Consider the following 21,571-nt stretch of genomic DNA (forward strand, 5'->3'; position numbering starts at 1 on the left):
AAGCTTAAACAATTGAAAAAAACCCTAATTCAAAAGCCATTACTCAATGTTGGTTGTTTAGCTTCTGCATTTTGTTTACCCTGGGCAATGGAAATAACCTGGCCCACTTCTCTTTTTACATAATCTTTTTGCATGTTTGTTGCCAGTTGTCAGTCAGGTTCACATGCCCCAGCACAGTGGAGCACTATCAGAGTGACAAACACGGAAGGGAAATGATTACAATAAAAGAAAGACGCTCTCAAGGGCATAGACCACCTTGTTTGTTCTGTGTTTGTACTTCCCTTAGTACAAACAAAAAGAGTCAGAGCCTTGGTATTAACGGTAGATTTTGTAGCACGTTATATTTAGGAAAGTAAAGAACCCTAACATACCTAATGGTGACCCTTTAAAAAACTATTTTATAGCCCTAGATAAGGATGAATGCTGAAGAGAAGCTCTACGTAGCTTTATTCTGCAAGACAAGCTCAATGTATTATGTCAGTGAAATGTCATCGCCTCATTAATTATGAAATGTCATAAACATTAATGACAAAAGATCATTGTTGTGATCATAATTATGTAACTCTGATGCAATATTATGACCAAAGACATTCCAGTGGTATGAAACATATTTCTGGATACCATTGTGGTGCCTCAGTAAGGATATGCTAGCTTTAAAGTATTTTTGCCAAAATTGCAGTGGCAGCCTGGATTTTTTTGAATTCAAAGACACTTTGAAGTCATATTAGAAATAGTCATGCACCATTTTTTTCAAGATAATGCTTTTGTCTTTAAAATAAGCCTACAAGTATTTTAGTTGATTATCTCATCTTCTTTACTTTAAATGTCACTATACTTTTTGGAACATGACACTTTCCATTTTACTGTTTTCTAGGCCAGAGTCCAACTTGGTGTGACCAGGAACAACTCCATTGACTTCAGCAAGGTTTTACTCAATTAAATTGTGTAAATGATGGGACGCTGAAAATAGCCCAACAAATCTGATTTTCAAAATAATCACACTGGTGTTTTCTGGGGAAAAAAAAGAAACTACAGCTATACTGCAAGTAGTGCCCCAGCAAACCTACCATAGCAAACCAGGCTGACTTCAGCTGTGGCGGGTGAAACGGGTAGAAAGGAATGCTTCTGTTTCTCAGTTTTGTTTTCTTTTCGCCAAGTGAAGAAAGTTGCTATTGTTGTTAGTTTGTTTTGAAACCGATAGAAAATGCTGAGTGAAATGACTAAAGATTGAATTGCTGGAAATATCTGCAAGATGAGTTCTGGAAGGCAGCGGTCTTCATGCATATTCCCATCCGTAGACCATGCTACACTTAGGGAGGGAGCACAGGACTGCTGCAATGGAAAAACTTAGCAGTTGTGTCCTCCCAGTTTTTCCCTCTTCCTAGAGAAATCAAAGGAACATCCTCGTGGAGATGCTTTGGAAAGTGCCTCTCCACTTTCCTCGCTTTTCTACCCTCCTTATGTACAAGCTGGCTCCGTAGTTATACCTCTCCTGACCATGGATGTTTCTCCAAGGTGATTCCTCGTTCAGGATATCCAAAACACCAGAGGGCAGCAAAAGTGTTAAAGCAGAAATTGCAAAAGCATCCACCTTCCCAGCAGAAGCACCTCTATGATAATAAAATGTGATTGCATAAGAGGTTCGTAGTGCCTTGACAGTATCAATTCATAGTGAAAGTGGTAGAAAAACGATGTCATTATGACACTACCGAAATTGTGCAATGGCTACTTCTGAGCAGCACTGCTGGAAGCTGTTGTGACCCATATGTATGAAAATGGAAGAGAAATACCAAAAGGTTGCTGAGAGTAATAGATGCAGGAGGTCTTTAATTTACCTCTCAATAAATCATACAATAGTGTTATAACTCTGAAAAATCATGTGCTCCCTCCTCCACTGCAGAAGCTATACGTACCCCACCCTATGGACTAGAGACTGCAGGTCTGTGTAAGTACCTTCCACAGGTAGCAACACTTGCCAGTTCTTCTTGCCTCTTCCATCTAATGCAGGTAATTAAAATCAGGATGGTGGATTCTCCTCAGTCTAGCCCTCTGGTGAGGTCTTACACTCTCCAGGCAGTCCCATGGCACAGGTGTCCGCCTCTCCTTAGGATGGAAAAATCGTGAGATGTTAGGGAGAGCACCAAATCCAGTCCTCTTCTTCCCATTTGGGAAGAAAGAAATTCTGAGTCCTTTAAAAAGAAATAAAAATGTTATGCTCCTAGCTGGGGCTGGCCATCTTGAGTGTTCTTTCTAAAAAGACCAGTTCTGTCTGCCATCCTAAAACACTTAATCAATTTCAAATGAAAACAGCAACTATAATTAAAGGGAGGAAAATCCCACCACAGCAGAGGAACCATTATTAAGGTAATTTTTTTCTTTATAACTCCTGGGGCACTGTTCACATGCAGTTGCTACTGTATGTGCTGTTTGTGCGTCACCTCCTCTTCATGAGCTCCACAGAGAATATACTGTTAGCTTAATAATAACAATAATAATAATGTCAGCTTTTCATGTGAGTTATTCAAGGCACTGTGTAAGCACTAATTGAATGTTACAATAGCCCGGGCCGGCTGCACGCTATTACCCCCCTTACAGCGAATGGCATAGCAGTCCCATGACCTGGGTCACACCACTGCCTCCATGTAAGCAGCTTCCATCCTTCAGCTCCTGACCACCAGCTCTGCAAGCCGCTGCCCTCTCCCAGCGCCATTCAGGCCCTGCAGGCTGCCAGCCTGCCTGCTCACAGTAAACAAGCATAGGGACAGCATGGGTTTTGTGCAATGGTCAAGATAAAAAAAGTTTGGGGATTAATTTCAGGTGTTACTTCTCCATGTTTCTAGGAGAAAGAGCCTGCAGCGTAACTGGCCTCCCAAAGGGCTAGCACCCACGTTACGGCAGGTAACACAAGCAATATAGTTCATTAGATAAGAGAAGCAGGGGAAGTCCTGCTTGCTTCACTAGAATGTCCCGATGGATCTCTCTCAAGTGTGTTGATGACACACAGCTCATGTATCATGTAATTTGATTTATATAGAGCACCACATTTTTCTCATCCCGTCTTTAGAGTAAATTTACAAAAACTGACAAAAAGCTTGCTTTCCTCCCATAGTGGGTCCCTCTTGAGCCCTTTAGAAGTCATTCACGGACCCTAAGGAGACCACCAACTAGAGGTGAAAACAATCGTACCGATTGCTTTGAAATCTTCAGCGTGAAGCAGAGCTATACCTCTTCCACGCAAGGCATTGCCTTATTTCAAGCAGTCTGGCAAATCCAATTTGCATGGTGCCTCTGGAAGGAAGAGGAGGGTCACTGCCCAGTGTGCCATTGGCCATGACGGTCAGGCAAGGGGTTCAGAATAAGACGGACAGTCTTTTCCAGTCAGGAGCCCAACCACCGACTGGAGAATTACTTGTCTGAAAAAAGCCTAGGCTGACTCTAATAGAGAAGATGAAGTTGAATAACAGATGTGGCAGGCATCATTCAAGACTTACTTTCGACGATAAACTGGAATTTGAGACGAAACGTACAAACATTTTGGTCACTTGCTGTGTGAAGGCTGAAGACCTACATGTTTGAACGCAGTGCATCTGCCGCTTCACATCTGACCTTGAGAGGAACCTCTTGGGCCCTGCCAGGATGCCGAGGTTCAATCCCAAACAGCCTCCTTCAGCCTCGGTATGCATAAGGGTAACTTCCCAAGCCTCACTTCCAGACTGACCAGAGATAATAGCACCGCAGGTGTATTTAGAACACATGAGTAAGCTGCCAAAGTATCACAGGACTGCATGTATACATATAGGCTCTTCATTATTACTTCCTTTCCTGTCCGTGCCCAGCTGGTGGACCCAGAGGGTTGCTGTCCCCAGGCCGGGCTGGCCCCAGTCTTGGGTGCCAGAGGGGATGGTCGGCAGCAGCCCCCAGCAGCTCCCCTCCATCACGCCCTGGAAACAACGGGAACGGAAGCCGGTCCTGCGCGGGGGGAAGGCGGGTCAGTATCTCGCCGCAGGCATTGGTGCGAAGGGTGGGCGGCCACAGCCCTCCTTGTGCTTTGGGACTAGGAAAAAAAATGTCCCCCGCTGGGCTGCAGCCACACTTTCCCTACTGCCAGCGGGACAGTCCCTGTCGGTGGCCCCACACCCCGGCGGGCTCCGACACAGGGCGAGGGCTGTCTCGGTAGCTGGGATGGGGCTAGCGGGAGCCTGGCACCCCACCCCGCAGGGCCGGGGGTGGGGGTGGGTAACCGGGGCTGGTCGGACGCTTGCGCCGGGGAAGTGGCCCGCCTCACGCGGGGTTAGCGCGGCGTTCGCAGTCTCCACATCTCCGCCGAGCCCTCGGCAGGGTACCGCGGCTGCCCGCAAACCCTGCCCGTGGCGGACTTCTTGCTGCCGGTGGCCTCGGGCGCTCGGGGCGCTGAGGGGAGACCCGCGCGGCGCGGCGAGGCCGCCCCCTCCTTGCCGCGGCGGAGCGGCCACGAGGCGGTTAACGGCTGCCGGCGGCCCGCGCGCCGGCGGTTCACGCGGGCGCCGGGCGCGCCGGCAGGGGGCGACGCCGGCGGGAGAAGGGACGCGTCACGTGACAGCAGAGAGGGCGCCCCCCCCACCTCCGGGCGGGGGGGGCAGGAGACCCAGCGGCCCCCTCCCTCCCTCTGCCCTGACGTCACCGCCCCTCCGTCTCCCGGGCGACGGCTCCATCAGCGCGCGCGTCAGCGCCGCCCGTTCCTTGGCAACGGCCCGGTGTCTCGCTCTCCTTCAGCCTCGCGCCTGGGCGCGCGTCTCTCTGGCGTCAAAGTGACGTCAATGGGTCCGTCTCGGCTTTCGGCGGTGGGCGGGGGGAAGAGGCGGGAGGGAGGGCGGGGTGTGCGTGGAGGGGGGCCGGCGGAGCGGGGCGGGGAGGAGCCGGGACATCCCGCGTGCTCCCGCCTGCCCCCCGGCGCACGCAGACACGCGCACACACACACAGTGACACACACACACACACTCACGCACACCCTCGCGCGCACACACCCCACCGCGGCGGCGGCGGCGGCACAGCCCGGCGCCAGCAGCCGCGGAGAGCGCCCGCCGCCCGCCCGCCAGGTACGACGGCTCAACGGCCGCTCCGACGGTCGGGCCACGGCCGCGCGCGGCGGTTGGGGGGCGCGCGGGGCGGCGGCGCGCGCGCGCGCGGGCCCGGCGAGCATGCAGCGGGCGCCGAGCGGCCGGGGGTGAGTGCGGCCGGCGCTGCCGCGGGCTCGGACGGGGCGGCCGCGGCTCCGCCCTGGGGACGGGGAAGGGCCCGCCGAGTTGTGAGAGGGGGTCCGGCGGCGGGCGGGGCTGACGGGGTGTGCTGTGCCGTCTCCGTGCAGGTGCGAGCGCCCGCGTCCCCGGGGCAGCGCGGATGCTCCCCTCCTAGGCGCGGCGTGTGCTGCCCGCCACCCGCCTAAATCATGGTGATCATGTCAGAGTATACCTCCGTGCCCGCTGCCGGACAAGCCCAGCAGCGGCCCCTGCGAGTCGGCTTCTACGATATCGAGAGGACCTTGGGAAAAGGCAACTTCGCGGTGGTCAAACTGGCCAGGCACAGAGTGACCAAAACGCAGGTGGGTGCGGAGGCTGGGGCTGGCGGGGGGGACGGGGGGCGAAGAGCCTGGTACTTGCCGGGCCGGCAGCGGTGGGCTGCCTCGGCAGGCATCGGGAAATAAGCTGGCGCTGGAGATGAAGAGAGCGGCAGCGGGCTTTGCAAAGTCCAGCGGCTGGCGGGCTGAGCCTGCCTTGTTGACTGTACACCAGTAGTTGATGTGGCCGTTCCTAGGAGCTTCACGTTTTCCCAGTGTGTTCAATAGAGCTCATGTAAAATTTAAAGCGAGCAAGAATATATTAAAAAAAAAAACATTTCTGAGTGTTACAGTGGCTTCATTGAGTTACTCTGTCTTAGTTTGCTAAAAAGTCCAACAAATTAAGGATCTTTTGAAGACTTTAGGTGGATTTAATTTTTTCATTCAATGTGTATGCTTGAAGAACAAAGAACTTGCAGTGTTATTTGCAGAAATAATTTATTAGTGGGCATGCAACCGTATTTATATTTCTAGTGTATGTCAAAATCATATCAGTCACTACAGTAGAAAATAGTCTGCTACAGGAATCTGTTTTTCACTGGCATGGGATGGATTAAAAGATTTACCGAATCCTGTCCAGTGCTAATTTCTGCAGTTCTGTTCACTACCTTATGTGTAATCCTTTGACGTAGAAAAGAAAAATGGAAACGTTCTGTGTCGTGAATTCTGTGCAGTTCAGAAAAACAGAATCAGCTTTGTCAAGTCAGTACTTTAAAAGCTACTTTACTTGGATTTTGTGAGTTGCGTGTGTGTGCGGGGGGGGTGTCATCTTTTTTTAAGAGATCTTAACAGTAAGAGTACCTATTTTGTAATATCGGGGTTGTTTTATTATTTTTTAAATCTGCAGGTTGCAATAAAAATAATAGACAAAACAAGGTTAGACCCAAGCAATCTGGAGAAGATTTATAGAGAAGTTCAGATAATGAAGCTTTTGAATCATCCCCACATTATCAAGCTATATCAGGTAAGAGGTCAGCTTTGAAGTGCAGCACGCAGATGAGATATGCTTGTGCTCTTCTCTTGCACATGATTTTACATCAAATGTTTGCAGAGAGAATGCATATTGAAATACTTTTTGAAAAACACTTAAACTGGGTTTTTTAAAAGTCGTTCATCATTCTTTGAACAAGATTCTGGTACATTAGACAGCTTTTTGACAAAATGCACTGGAAAAATTACGATTAAAACCAGGCTGAAGTTTGTTTCAGATTGAGGAACTGATTATCTGAACTTCTATCATTAACTTGCCTTTGCTAACTCCTCTGCTTTTCCAGTTTAGAGGACTGGAACTTCTTACATGCTTTTGATAAGAGGAAGACTTAATTCATGTAGGATAGCAGAGAAGAAAGCGCAAAAGTTGAGTTTGCCATAAGTGGAAGGGATTTAAAATCAACAGCAATTAAACCAAATCAATCTAAGTAGAAAATCTAAGTAGAAATCTAATCTAAGAATTAGAATTCTAATCTAAGTAGAAAATAAAAAGCCAGTAAATGTTGGCATCTTAGAATATGTCAAAAAATTACCTGTTTGGTTATTCTGTTCCAGTTTGTGTAGTTTTGAAAGTGAATTTTAAATATCTTTCCCCTTGTAGAGTTTCACAACATGAATTTTGGTTTAGATTTGTTCAGTTTTTGCACTGATGGGTATTTTAACAGTCAGAACAAATTAATGTGTTGTGCAGAAAACAGGATCACGTTTGTCTAGTGAGCAAGGACTGCTTTGCAAATTCTAAATATTCGCTCTAATTAGCATTTGGTGTAAGTTCCTCTTAATCATCTTAAATAGTGCCATGTGGATTTAAGAAGATGAGGTATCACAGTCTGTCTGGACCTGTCTAGAAGGGCGGGGGGAGAGAGGAATAGATGGATGAAGCAGCAGGTCTGAAAGTCCATGTGCAGTAGTGAACACTATTATCAGCTGCAATCTTACCGTTGGGTTTGTTAGCTTTAAAAAAAAAAAAAGTTTAATTAATGTGTAAGGCTGAAGAGCCAGTAAGGCAGGTGCTTAGGCGAGGCATTATTTTTAAAGACCTTGACACACATGAAGTGCTTGATATTTATAGTATTAACCATCATAACAAAAATTATTCTGTGTTAACATCTGACGTCATTGTTGCCCATAGGGCAGTATAGGATATACAGAAACATTCTAGCAGTTCGGTTGATTTCATTTCAGTGGAATGATGTGGGTGAAAATACTATTTTGAAGCTTTTAGAAAAGCAGGTTAAATTCCATCTAGTTGAACCACTTCACTTGATGGAGCAAATGACGTTGGTAGTGGACCATAATTTCTTTTCAGTGAAGTTTTCTTTTCTTTGTTGTTGTAACTGATGCTTTACCTGTTTGGTGGAGACTGAGAAGCAGGGATGGAATTAGATGACATACCAATGTAGGGCGTGTGTTCTTGTATTATTTCATCATTGTTTTAGTTTCAGCACAGCGTCTTAATTTCATCCAGCTGGCAACTTTCCCAGAACACTTTCCTTCAGTTTTTTAAACTGGGAACCTCTCTTCCTTTGCTCCCTATTTGTTTATTTTCATTTCATGTCTGTGTGTACTTACAGTGAGGGGAGGACAAGAGTCTTCGAAAAAGGTTACATGTTAGGAGCCTGGAAATTGGCGGCCTTTGAAGTAGTATTGACGCCTTTTTGATTGTTAACTTGTTGTGAGCCTTCTGCTTCCAAAACAAAATACCTGCTCCTTGAGAGTCCAATTCCAGGGAAATGTTGTATTTTAAAATCTGAAATGCAGCATTTGAAAAATGTGCCATAGTAACTGAAGATGAATTTGGAAATGCTCGGCATTTCTCATTCATTGTTTGGTTTTTAGTTGTTGGTTTTTTTTTTTTCCTCCATAGGAAAAAATTAACAAGTATCAAAGGAAGTTGATACTACATTGATAGGTGAACGCTGGGCGATATATTGACAGTTGTTGACGTGCATCAAGCACTGCCGTTACACAAACAGCAACCTATTGTCACTTGCATGGGAGGCTTGCTGTGTCCCCGGCCAACACCAAATGGGAGCAGGGTATTTGATACTACGTCTTGATTTGTCCAAGTTGCAACTATCTCTCCTGATCTGAGTACCTGCTAGCCTTGAAACAAAAACGACTTTATGTAAACTTTAAGTGGCTTTGCATGTTCAAAATATATCAAATGACTTGTAAAACTATATATGCATATTTTAACAAAAAAGGAATTCAGGGAAGAGTATGAAATTATTGAAATGCTCATCAGTTATCTTATGGAGATTAGGTGGCATGGTAATGGTGAGAAGAACAATGGCATGGGAAGCCATTGTATATTGTAGGCACGTAAGCATTGATTTGTTATCTTTTTCATGACTGGTTTGCTTGGAAAGAACACTGTGGGGCAAAATTAGATGCCTTTACTGCCAGCTGCTGCGGCAAATAAATAATTGAACTGATATGTTTAAGAATACACTTAGAGAAATGAATGAAACTACAGAGGTCTGCATTTTTTTTAAGCATGTCTTCTCATGTCTTCACAGGTTATGGAGACAAAAGATATGCTTTACATTGTTACTGAGTTTGCAAAGAATGGAGAAATGTTTGGTAAGTCCTCACTGCCGGAGCTAACAGTTCTTTAGATTTAGAAACCATGGCTTTATTGTTGTCATTCCTGAGTAATACATATATTCTGATTAAAAATCCAGGGTTGGTGTTGTCAGCTGTCAAACAGCGAGTGCAGCACCTGCAGGATTATAAAAAATTTCCTCCAGATGTTTCTAAATCCTGTGCCTCTCTTATTTTGTCCTGCAGATCATCTGACCTCCAATGGGCACTTAAGTGAAAGTGAAGCACGGAAGAAGTTCTGGCAGATTCTTTCAGCGGTGGAATATTGTCACAGCCACCACATAGTGCACAGGGATCTCAAAACAGAGAACCTTCTGCTAGATGCTAACATGAATATCAAGTTAGCAGGTAATAAGAAATACGCGGTTACTCTATAAACAACATTAGGCATGTAGTCAAATTCAGTCTCTCTAGGATGATCCTATAAATGTATTTATGGTAACTGAAAATAAAACAAAAAGTTACTGATATTTCTCTGAACATATCCTCTGGACAAAAGAGAATAGCTTAAATGAATAGGCAGAGAACAAAACAATACATCTGCTCCCTTCTCTCCATTTTCTGCTATTTCTGAAATATTAGTATGTGGTTGAGTGATGTCTTACCCCAGACTTTTACCTTCATTTCAGACTTTGGCTTTGGAAACTTCTACAAGTTGGGAGAGCCCCTCTCCACTTGGTGTGGAAGCCCACCCTATGCAGCTCCAGAAGTTTTTGAAGGCAAAGAATATGAAGGACCTCACCTTGATATATGGGTGAGCTTGATATTCCTTAGAAATCACATGTCACACTTTGTGAGGGTCTGTGGGCTTTCAAAATCATTGCTTCTACTGGAGTCAGTCACACGCTGTGCTGTTTTCTATTGACAGAGCCTTGGTGTGGTGCTGTATGTCCTTGTCTGTGGTTCTCTGCCTTTCGATGGACCCAATTTACCAACTCTGAGACAAAGAGTGCTGGAGGGGCGGTTCCGCATCCCCTACTTCATGTCCGAAGGTGCTTTTTTCAGATCCTTAATGTTAGAAAAGGGGCTACAAATAAAGGAATAGTTGTCCTGTTCCATCCTGGGGCAATGACAGATGGGACTGGTTTTGCAGCTGGCAATCACTTTGTCTTTATGTATCCAGTAATTTCTGTAGGGCAGCACTTATAGTTGAGGGTCTGGTTGCACATGTTTTCTTTTCTGGGATCTGCTTTATGGTGCATCTAAAAGGCTGTCGTTTCCTTTCTTAGGGTATCTCTATGGATTACAAAAATACTTGACACCCTAGCTGGAGAAATAATCACTCATAAAAGAGAGAAAACAGCATTTTAATGAGACTAGCCTGCAATGCTAAGATGGGTGTAGTTCTGCTAAGATATTTTAACTATGCAGAAGGGGTATATTTCAGTGTGGCTATTCTGTCAAGGAGAGCAGAAATAGTGGGGCTTAGCTCTGTTTCTTGAGCACTCCAACAGTCTGGTGAGAAAAAGGAACTGAAGAGTATTATCACCTCTCTCTGATTTGGATTTGAAAACAAATGAATGTGCCTCTGTCTTCAGGTCGAGAGTATCTTTTGAAGTCTGACCTTTATCAGTTATAGCCTGAACGGCTTTGATTCCCTGGTTATAAACAAATAAGCAGTATATATGGACCAGGAAGTTGTATGTGATGGGGTTCTGTACTAAATTCTGACCAATTTTAAGTGGATGTAACATCATTAAACCTGCATCCACTCAAAACTAGCTCTCCTACAAGGTGCAAGGCCACCTGAAACCTGCTGGTATCCAGTACAGCTTCATTTCCTGTAGTGAAGTGTTGCTTTTGTGAAATGTATATGGACATCTCTTGTGCTGTTTTGAATATCTGGTAGTCAGATCAGGCATGAGCTGCTCAGAAACCTTTAATTCCCGTTTTCATAGACATCATACACCGTTCTGGGAAGGTTTCTTAGCAGTGACCTGGGGCTGGGCTGTTATTTTTACCCCTTGCTCATGAGTTTGTCTTTGTCATCCAGACTGTGAAACACTAATCCGACGGATGTTGGTTGTGGACCCAACCAAGCGAATAACCATTTCCCAAATAAAGCAGCACAAGTGGATGCAAGCTGACCCGTCTCTTCAACAGCAGCAGTCTTTGTCCTTCTCCATGCAAAACTACAACTCCAACCTGGGTGACTACAATGAGCAGGTCCTTGGGATCATGCAAACACTTGGCATTGACAGGCAGAGAACTGTTGAGGTGAGAAGTGCTTGCCCCTTAGATACATCTCCAGTGACTACCAGAATGCCAATGGTGCAGTCATATATACATCATTCAGTGGCTAGCCTTGATCCAATGTCACAGTGTGGTAAAATCTTCACTGCCCTTCTGGATTTTTACTTATTTTTTGAGTACGCTATTATGAGGCCTTAGTGATCAGTTTTGGCTGCTTATATCCTGAGTTACCTGTAACTCAAGGGTCCTTTCAATGTCTTCTAGTCTCTGCAAAACAGCAGCTACAACCATTTTGCTGCAATTTATTACCTGCTCTTGGAGCGCCTCAAGGAGTATCGAAGCAGCCAGCTATCAAGTCGTCCAGCAACTGGCCGTCAGCAAAGGCCGAGGAGCTCCGAGATCAGCAGTGTTGAGGTAAGGAAGGTCACTACTTACTGGGAAGCTGTGTCAGTTGGCTCTCTTTTTTTTCTGCCCCTTGCTACAGGAAAATACAAGATGGTAACTCTCAGGCTTCTGAAAACTAATTCTGATACGGGTGCCCTCTGATAGGACACAGCCTACTGTTCTTCAGCAGGAGGCTGATTGAATACTAATGGCCTGTTTCCTAAGAAGTGACTGCAGGTCGTGGTCCAAAGAATAGTCTGCCTCCAGTGCAGGTCAATAATGAGCCAGAAGATTAGACTTCTCAAGGAAATTTGCCCTCTTAGGCATGGATAGGTTACACTTCTTTGTTACGTATCCTGTAGGATCCTCAGAAGTACTCTATGAGTCAGTCTGTGTGCTTTTCTGACGTTCTTTTTCTTTTCCTCACACCCACCCCCTTTAAACTGTGCTCTGGGTGCCTTTTAAAATTGTACTTCCAGTTAAATTGCTGAACTTAGGAGAAGGAGTTTTGTGTTTGTGTTGGCATTGAAAGACTAGCTTTGTTAATTTTCATAGAAAGTACATGGAGAAAGCTTGCACGGAAGGTGGCTCTGAAATTTCTTGAGCCTCCAGTATCTGAAAAGTCATGTGGAACTGTGGTGTATGTGATGGCTTCTGTGCCTCGCTCTCTCTCTCCAGATGCCTCAGGACAGTCTCACTAGTGAAACCCTGCGATCATCTCTGCTTTACCAGCAACCTCAGAGCCTGATTCAGCCATCCTTGCAGGCAGAAATGGACTGTGACATGAGCAATCCATTACAGGTTGGTGTTCTCAGCTAAATTGTGTGTTACTTTACTTTTTTTTTTTCCATTGTTCTGCCAATCCAAAACAACAGGGGTTGTGACTCTGTTGTTCTCTCCCTCCAATCTTTTGTTTGACATTTGGGCATGGTGTCACAGTAGCCTCTCAAACAGTACGCCTACTGAAGACTTGCCACAAGGCTGTGAAGAGTGTTAAAAGGTAGTGCAGAAATAAGCAAAACACCCTTCAGTCTGTGATCTGACATGTTTTGCAGCCTGTGTTCTTTCCTGTGGATCCCAACTTCAACGGGCTCTTCCGGAACCGCTCCATCTCCCCCAACAGCCTGCTGGAGACCACCATTAGTGAAGAAGTAAGGCAAGAGAAGGAGCTGGAAGACGAAATTAAGGCATATGACCACCCCATCCGCATCCCTAGCAACACCAGCAGGAGGCACACACTGGCCGAAGTGACCACTCATTTCTATCAGCATGCCCCTCCATGTAAGTAAGTCTGGGAGAGATGAAGGGTGTCCGTAGTTAGAGGAAAAGGAGAGAGAAGAAGTGCCATAGCGGACAAATGCCTGGGGAGTATGTGCTGGTTTTACCTTGACTGGGATAGGAAGGCCCAGAAAAGAGGTCTGTACTCTGTCCTCCACAGTTCTGTCTTCCCATAAATAAGCATGGCCCTTACGGAAGAGACGTTGCACTGTTGTATTTCATCTAGATCACTTTAGAGGGGAGCATTCTCACAAGCAGGACGTAGCCCTTCTCTGCTTGCTTCTGCTGTTGTACTGGGGGAGGTGGGGGTTCCTGAATTTAAAAAAAAGGTCATTGCTAACTGTATTTGGTACGCATCCAGACCCCGTGAACTAAACAAACAGGCAAAACTGCTCACAAAACACTAATCCCGTGTCGGAGCTGTTGTGCTAAAGAAATGCTGTAGGTCTGATCCAGCATAGCCTGGTGGTGCTGGAGTTGCCGGCAGAGCTGTGCCAGCTGGACGGGAGCCCAAACTTAGGTTATTTGGTGATGAGCCCTTGCTGGAGTCAAGCCCTGCGACAACACGAGTTGCTGGACACCTCTCCAGCTTACAGGTGCTTATTAGTGCCAGTGCAGGTGGGCAGAAGGCTCTGATGTCATGTTTGTTCCTTCCTGTACTCATCTTGGGAATGCTCTTTCTCTCCTTCCTTCCCCTCCATAGGTATAGTCATTTCCTCTTCTGCAAGCCCCACAGAGGGAACTAGTTCAGACAGCTGCCTTACTTCATCTTCAAATGACAGCTCAGTGGCCCTGAGCAGCTGTTTGGCAGGTCAAGTAATGACGGGGAGCCCAGCCACAGCTAGGATGACGTCGCCCTTCCTAGCTTCCCACTCTGATGCTCCGGTGTTACAAGCCCAGGGCTGCATGGGAGGTGCTTCTCTCCTGCCTGTCAGCTTCCAAGAAGGAAGGCGAGCATCTGATACCTCATTAACTCAAGGTAATGTCTTCCTTGCTTTTTTGCTGGGGGATTGCACCCTTCCAACTTCCACTAGAAAAGGGTAGCGTGCAGAGATACTTGCTTGCCCGTGTTGGCGTTACACTGAGGCCAGCCACCTGGTGATTGTGCCTCTTGTATTCACGGTCCCGGAGGGAGAGTCGGATGCCCTGAGGAAGGTGCCTAGATGAGAGGTTCTCAGATACTGATTCGGCATGCCTGTGAAGATATTTCTGCTGCCGTGAGTGGGATGGCAGGCTCCGCCTTCCTCCTAAAATACAGAGTGCACAGCATCATGATTTCTACCAGTCTACACAAGGGTGCAGCTGTCCCAAACCCTGTTCCATTACATAAATTTTGCTCTGACCATCAGGCAGAGGGGTGAACGTGAACTGAAGAGTCACGGTCACTTCTAGCGCAGTTCTCACGCAAATGAAGGCAGCTGCCCAGAAAGGCTGATCTGTAAAGTAGGCTCCTAGGCAAATGCTAAGGAGGATTAAAGTGCATTTCTTTTCCTCGTGTCCCACAGGCTTGAAGGCTTTTAGGCAGCAGCTGCGGAAGAACGCTCGAGCCAAGGGGTTTCTCGGCTTGAATAAAATCAAAGGCTTTGCTCGGCAGGTGTGTCAGTCCTCCTCATCTCGGGCAGCAAGGAGTGCGATGAGCCCTTTCCAACACACGCAGCCGAACACCTGCATGTACAGCAGCAGTGGGAGCAGCAGAGAGGGAAGAAGCCTCCTGGAGGAGGTGCTACAGCAGCAGAGGTGAGAAGCTGGCCGGGGGAGTTTTGCTGTTTTCATTGGGTTTACTTTGGTTAGGGGCAAGCGAGGAAGAGTAAACACAGCAAAAGAGGTTGGGGAGTTTGGTCACTGGGGATTCCTATCCTCCATCTTTGCTGTGTGGCAGCAGATAAACTGCTTGGCTTCCTTCGTGGCTTCCTGCACTGGCATACGTAACACAGGACGTGCAGTTCCACTTAAAAATCTCGACGTCCAAATATTTGGAAGTTGCTGAATTGAGAAGCAATTTGGTACTGTGGGGGAAAACATTACTTCTCCCCATTGCAAGCTGTGTTTTTCTTTGTTAGTTTTGGGAATGATTTCTTTCCTCCTCTGCCTACTCCTGTAATTTTCCCATGGCAAGGAAGTGAGACCTTGTAATTTGGAAAAGTTACAGCCCACAAAGGAGGCACAGTTCCAGTGGCCTCAAATGTCATGTGTGGTGGCACCTCTTCATTCCCATAGAAGCAAGATGGAAAATTGAGTTTTATCTGCACACGTTGTCTCTAGAACATCTATTATTAGCAGGCCAAATGGTGACTAGATAACTTTCTGGTGCTGGTCGCCCTCTCCAGCATGAGGAAAAGCCAAGTGAAAACACGTTGACCTGGCATGGTCAGCTTGCTTTAATTGTACTGGCTGGGTAAGGAGAGGTTTGATAGAGAGAAGGAAACAAAGGGGAAAGTTATGGTCAGGGTTAGCGGCAAGAAGGGAGGAAGCAAAACATTAAACCATCCTCGCAGTGCAAATTAACCTCTTCCACCCTTGGATTTTGTTCAGAATGCTCCAGCTCCAGCATCACCAGCTACTCCAGACAGCTTGTCCCCAGACTTCTCAGACATCTGCAACAAATGGCGTCCCCTCCTCTGATAGTGTACGTACCTGCAAAGCATCCAATTCTCTTCTGTTGTCAGAGCTACAAAGAGAGAACTCATTTGAGCTGGCCTTTGCTGGCAACAGCCAACTGCTCCAACCTCATTTCTTTGGTGTCAGTGTGTCACCAGTGTCCTCAGCAGCTCACCTTTTAGACACGCACCTGTACATCAGCAGCAACGTTTCTCCAGTTGGCACCACCTTCTCTCAGCAGCAGAGTTTCTCTGCGCCGTCTCCAAGCTATGATGCTGTCACTCTGCAGCACGGGGATTGTGAGATGGAGGACCTGACTTCCAACCAGCTAGGGAAGTTCGTCCTGGTCAAATGAGAGCCCCGGCTGCTACAGCTCACGCTGCTCTCGTTGTGAAGAACTTTCACCGCTGTTCCATGGCGTGTGTGGGTCCACGGCTGGCTGGTGTCGTGTGGACGAGTGACTCTCGGAAGCAATAAATTTTGAAGTATGTGAAGAGGCTGTCTGGCTCAGAAAGCTAGCAACTTTATAGAACTGAAACAAGCAATATGTATGTCTTTTTGCTTCTACTATTCTTGCACTGAACAAATACGAATAGAAACTGAATTTTTTAAAGGAAAAATAATGATGGGGAAGATGGGTGGGGCATTTGTGGGGACAGGGAGGGATGTGGTTGGGGAGGAACTCTTCGGTACTGTACTCAAGTCAGACCAATACAGCTCTGCTGTTATGCAAGATTAGCAGCTGTCAGTAGTGGTGACACAGCAGGGAGAGGCTTTTCAAAGAAGGGACCAGAGCCTCCCTTTTTCACAATATTCATTTATGGGTTTGTGAAGATGATTACCTCTTTTAAAGAAAATAAACAGAAAACCAGTGGCATGCAGCATTATGCATTCATAGAAGACAAAAATGGAAGCATTGCCATTTGTTGGTTTTTTCCCCCTCCTGTTAACACTCATTTTATTTAAAGGAACCAACATCCCCATTCCATACCTCCCAGATACATATACTTCAAATGAAAACTGTGAACTTCGTGCTTGATACATCAGCTGGAAAAGCTTAAAAAGCCCTTCTAATTAGTACAGAAGCAAGTAATCTATTGAAAATGTATCCCTTGATACCAGGATCCAAATTGCATAATGTCTGGTCTTTTGCAGGGATGTGTGTTTGGGGGCGGTGTGTGTGTGTAGATACATATACACACGTGCACACATGCATATATTTTGTCGGTCTGAGTAATCTTTAGGAATCTTTTTATAAACGCTAAGTTCTTTCATATTCTTGCGGAGGCACTGAGGAGGGAAGCATTAGTACCGGTGGGGTGATGGGAAGGGTTTTCTTTTTAAAAAGCCCTCCTGGAGGTTGCCTGCGAAGTTGCCTGAGGGGTATTTCTTAGTGCTGCACATTGTTATTTCCGCTGCTAATTATGTTTTTATGCATTTCATTATCAGGGTCCAAACAGAACTGACTCTTGGGGAAATGTGCAATATTGAGGTTATAATTATATACTGACAAAGACAAAAGGAATAGGCTAGAACGGAATTCTACTCTAATGGAGTACAGCTATTTCTGAACAAAACTGTATTAAAAGTGAGTAAAACAGCACAATCTTTGGGTGTTTGTTTTTGGTTGGTTTGGTTTTGGCATATTAGCAAAATGAGATTTTGGATTAGATAGGTGTTTTTTCGTATGGTTTTTAATGCTGTATATGTATATAAATAGGAAGCAGAAAACTATATAACACTAGTTATTTTTTATATTTTGTAATACGCTTATATTGTGTTTCTGGTGTAAACCCCAGTCCCTTTCCAAGGCAGAGTATGACTTCTGTTGGTATCAACAGAAGTTGTGCTTAGGTATAACGGGGAGAACAGACTGTGCTCCTACAGAAATGAGTCGGGTAGGGCACGCAAACTTTGGAAGCAGGTGAGCAAACAGTGAGCCAGCTTGGCTGGAAGCTGCCATCCGAATGTCAGAAAATAGCTGCATTCTGCCTAAATGCTTAAAGGACCCATCTCCCTAGTGTGACACAGGGTGCCTTCAAGTTACCTTGGCTTCATGCAACCTGCAGTATTACGCATTTGCAAATAATACAGATACCTGTTTTTTTGTTTGTTTTGTTTTTTTAAAAAAAGAAAAAAGCCAAAGATCGACCAGGTTAATTGGTGGGAGTAGGAAGGGTTGAAGATGTCATGTGGCTCTGTCTGTGGCTCTCCATAAATGACCTCTTTATCTGTGTGTTGTATCTGTGTGTCTGTATTGGTGCATCTCCGGCTTGCCACTGCTGCTACGTGGTCTGGAAGCTTCAAAGTGAGAGAAAATTGCTTGAGTTGAATTTCTGTTAATGAGTGGTGCCTTGCAGCAGAGAAAACACCAAAGTCTCATGCTCATTTGTAGTGGTTTAAAAAAAAAAAAAAACAGGAAAAAAAACCAACCCAAAAAGCAGATTGCGTGGAGATGACTGGAGAGGAGGGCAAGAAGAAGCCAGCTCATCACAAAGCAGCAACTTTGCCTTCAGTTTTGTAAGGGGTAGCACACATACTTAAAACGCAGAATTTCCTCTTCAATATTTGTTTTGTTTAATGCCATGGATCAAAAGGCCACAGATTCTTTTGTTTCCTGTCCTGAGCAATGACAAGCACTTTACTTTCATAGTATTTTTTTTTCTTTTCCAATTGCTGTAGAACCTCTTTGGAATTATTGCTGGAGCAGAAAGAGGTCATCTTAAAAGTCTGGGTTTTTTTGTAGATATCTTGACAGTGCTGTTCTGCAGACTGCAATGCAATAGGGTATTTAAAGACACTACGTGATTGGTTTAATTGAGATGTATAGTTTATTTTTTATCATGACTGCACAATCATTTTATTTCTTATGTTAAAATGAGAGGTGTACACCAAAATGATTAGTTGATGTGTTTTATTTAATATTTAAATAAAAAATGTTTTAAAATTGTTGTCCTGCAGATGATTCTGTGGAGTATTTTCTCCTGGTATATACATATGACTTGCATAGTTGAGACTCATTTTAAAGCCTAAGTCCATAGGACATTGCTGGCACTTTCCATTACATACGAAGTGAAGAGGAATGGTGGGCTCACAAATCTGATAATGGGATATTGAGCCTTTCGCTGGTAGGCAATCTGTCTGAATCTAACCCGAGTCTGTGGTAATCGGGTTATAAAATCTGACAGTAAGAGAGGTCTGCGGAGCGAAAATGGTCAAGCGTGGTTTAGTTGTTACCAGATGAGCACTCCGTCCGTGTCACCTTCATCTGAAAGAGGCCCCAGCCAGATTAAGGCAGTGATGGAAAAAGAGCAAAGCAGGGGGAAGAGAGGGAGGGAGGGAGGGAGAGGTGCCAGGGGTGATGGCTTTTCTCCTTTAAAACACAGTTTGAGAATTAAAAAAATACTGGAAAGGTGCAGGCTTAGCTGGCCTGGGAATGTGTGCGCAGCGCTGGCTGCCCTGCGCCGCGGAGATGCCTTGGCCTAGCTTTAAACGCGCTGAGGTTCCTGCTGCGACCACGTGCTGCCAGCGCCGCCCTCGCTGCCGGTGGGGATGCGCCTCGGCTCTGGTGAGAGCAGCTGTGAGAGCACCCAACGCGGCTGCCTGAGAACTGCCACGCTGGCACTGGGGCTGCTGGAGATGTTACTGACCCAGTGTGGGCTGGGGAGGGACGGGCCAAAAGGAGGGGAAGGGGGTGGGTGGCAGGAGGCTGGAAGGGGAAGGGGCCTGTGGGGCCGTGCCAGGGGGAGAGTGGAGAAGGAGAGACCAACCTGACCGTGCTGCTTAAGACTGTGGAACCAGATCCTCGGTCTCTTCCCAGTTTTACTTCACTCGCTCTGTGTTACCTTTGCACCTTTGGGAGACACGCACGGCCCTGGGCCGTCGTCTGCACAGCATGCACACAGGATGTGAGCAATAGGCGGCTTTGTATTCTGCATGTGCAGTTAGAATGAGGGTGAGGAGGGGTTTCACCTGCAAAGGGACCCCTAAATATTTGCAACCTCTAGTTTAACCTGGCAAACACTCAGCAAAAAAGAGCATTTTTTCTTCCCAACCATCAATGGTGGGTTTTCTGAAAAAAATTTAGTTCCTCATTCTGAAGTTTTTATTTTCAAATCCACCTATCACGTTTTGAAGGAAGGGGAGAGTGGTGGGAAGGTAAATCCAAAAAGTTAAACAAAAGCTTGGGGGCAACGGAGATAATATTTACTTATTTTGCTTTCTAAAGGAGTTTTTTTCTGAGCTGGAATTTGTAGAGCTGCGTATGCATTTGCCATGACTCTCGAACTGGTAGAAGTGTCATGCACATGTTTTTCTAGGGTTATGTTTTCAGTGTGACCATCCAAAGTTAGGAATTCTGCAACTATTAAAAAATAATGGAGGTATTCTTAATTATTTTTAATCTAGCTTTTAGTATGACCTGGTTTAAGAATAATCCCAACTGCTGTTTTCAACTGGGTTCTCAGGGCATTATTTTAAACTCCAGTAATTCTGGGAAATCTCAGAAAGTTGCTTCTTAATGGATATAAATCAGTGCAGCTCCACCAACTTTCATTGACATCACTGACCCTTGGGTATAGTGGGATCTTGACAGCATCATGATTTCTGTGAAATGGTAGGAAAAACAAGAACAAAGAAACCCTGTGACTCTGGACTCAGTTTCTATGTGTACACTGTTTCACTCTTGGTGCTTTAGTCACTCTCTTCCTGCCTTTCCTCTGAAATCTGTCTCTGCTCCTGTTTACCACGTTTGTTTTTGTCTTTAATATCTCTCGAGATGCCGGTTTTCTTGGCTTCGTTTCTCCCATTACAACTTGGTACCTAGTTCCTTTTCCTTTCTTTCCCAGTCCGGGATTGGTGTTTTTTCCCCCCTTTCGGATGGAAGAGATGCTGGCAAGTTTAGCATAGCCCCAAAAGTGAATGATCAAACCTTGTGTTTTTTTAAAAAGGAAAAAATACTTAGAGCTGGCAGGAGATGCTAGGCTGGTAGCAATGAAAAACACAGGCTGTTTTTGCACGGAGCAAGCTGAGCGCAGACACCAAGCTGAGCACTCTGGTGCCAGTGTGGCCCAGCCACGGCAGCGAGGGATTCTCACCTGTCCCTATCCTCCTGCCCTCTGGCAGGCGATGCATAACTCCTCCCCAGACCCACGACCTTCTCCTTTGCTGTGTCCAGAGCAGCAGTCGCACCTCAGCGAGGAAAGGACTTCCTCATGGTGAAAGGCATCGTCGTGTAATCTTGGCCTGTGTCAGCTGGAAAGGAGAAGCGGCAGAAGGGAGAGCAGTTGAGCGTACAAAATTATGGTGCATGAGATGATAGAAAGTGATCAGTACTTCCGTTTTACTCATCCTGCAAAGTGAGAATAAGGCACGCTTCATGCAATGAAGGAGAATTAATTTAAGAACTGATAAAAGGAAATATGTGCCTTGGGAGGACATTGCTTCAAATACGGTTGCTGGCTTATTTCATGACTGCTAAGTACTTTTAGTGGTGACAGTTAAATCAATGATAAAGGTAATCCACTGTCATGGTTTATGGATTTAGCAGAGCATCTGTGGGAGATCAGGAAAGAGCTGGTCTTTGGTACAGACTGCCAGGGGCATGATAGATAGATTTTTAGGAGAGAAATGCCTTTCTCCCAAGGCATCAGATATTAGCGCCTGCCAAAGGCAAGGCATTCATATGAGGTGAACAAACTTGATCATCACCTGCAATAAATTCCAGTTTCTTAACATACATCTTTATCATATGTAATGTCTTAGGCAGTGACAGTGGCTCAGACCAAAGGTCCAGCTAATCGGGTAGCTCATTTCAGAAGCAGACTCTTAGGGAAAGGGTGTAAGGACAGGGCAAGCATAGCACAATCCCTCTGTGGTATTACCAGCTCAGTAGAGAGCAGACTGCGGTTAAGGGAATTTTTGACTGGC

The 21,571-nt window shown here is 45.8% G+C and overlaps 1 protein-coding gene across 2 annotated transcripts; it reads left to right on the forward strand.

Annotated features, from left to right (window-relative positions):
- The first annotated feature begins 5,363 nt into the window (after positions 1-5,363).
- Positions 5,364-18,603, forward strand: SIK1 (salt inducible kinase 1). Of its 2 annotated transcripts, XR_007766941.1 has the most exons (14): positions 5,364-5,578; positions 6,441-6,557; positions 9,106-9,169; positions 9,377-9,538; positions 9,820-9,944; positions 10,059-10,182; positions 11,184-11,407; positions 11,648-11,797; positions 12,446-12,568; positions 12,823-13,048; positions 13,749-14,024; positions 14,551-14,782; positions 15,578-16,191; positions 17,093-18,603. XR_007766941.1 is itself a non-coding variant. In XM_050901505.1 (13 exons), exons 1-13 carry the CDS (start codon positions 5,426-5,428, stop codon positions 15,996-15,998), a joined length of 2,397 nt encoding a protein of 798 aa, XP_050757462.1. In that variant the 5' UTR covers positions 5,364-5,425; the 3' UTR covers positions 15,999-16,269. The 2 variants fall into 2 exon arrangements, 1 of the variants encoding a protein (XP_050757462.1); XM_050901505.1 differs by lacking the exon at positions 17,093-18,603 and having other exon boundaries at positions 15,578-16,269.
- The last annotated feature ends 2,968 nt before the right edge of the window (positions 18,604-21,571 follow it).

The sequence above is a fragment of the Gymnogyps californianus genome, chromosome 1 (assembly GCF_018139145.2).
Source record: "Gymnogyps californianus isolate 813 chromosome 1, ASM1813914v2, whole genome shotgun sequence".
NCBI lineage: Eukaryota > Metazoa > Chordata > Aves > Accipitriformes > Cathartidae > Gymnogyps > Gymnogyps californianus.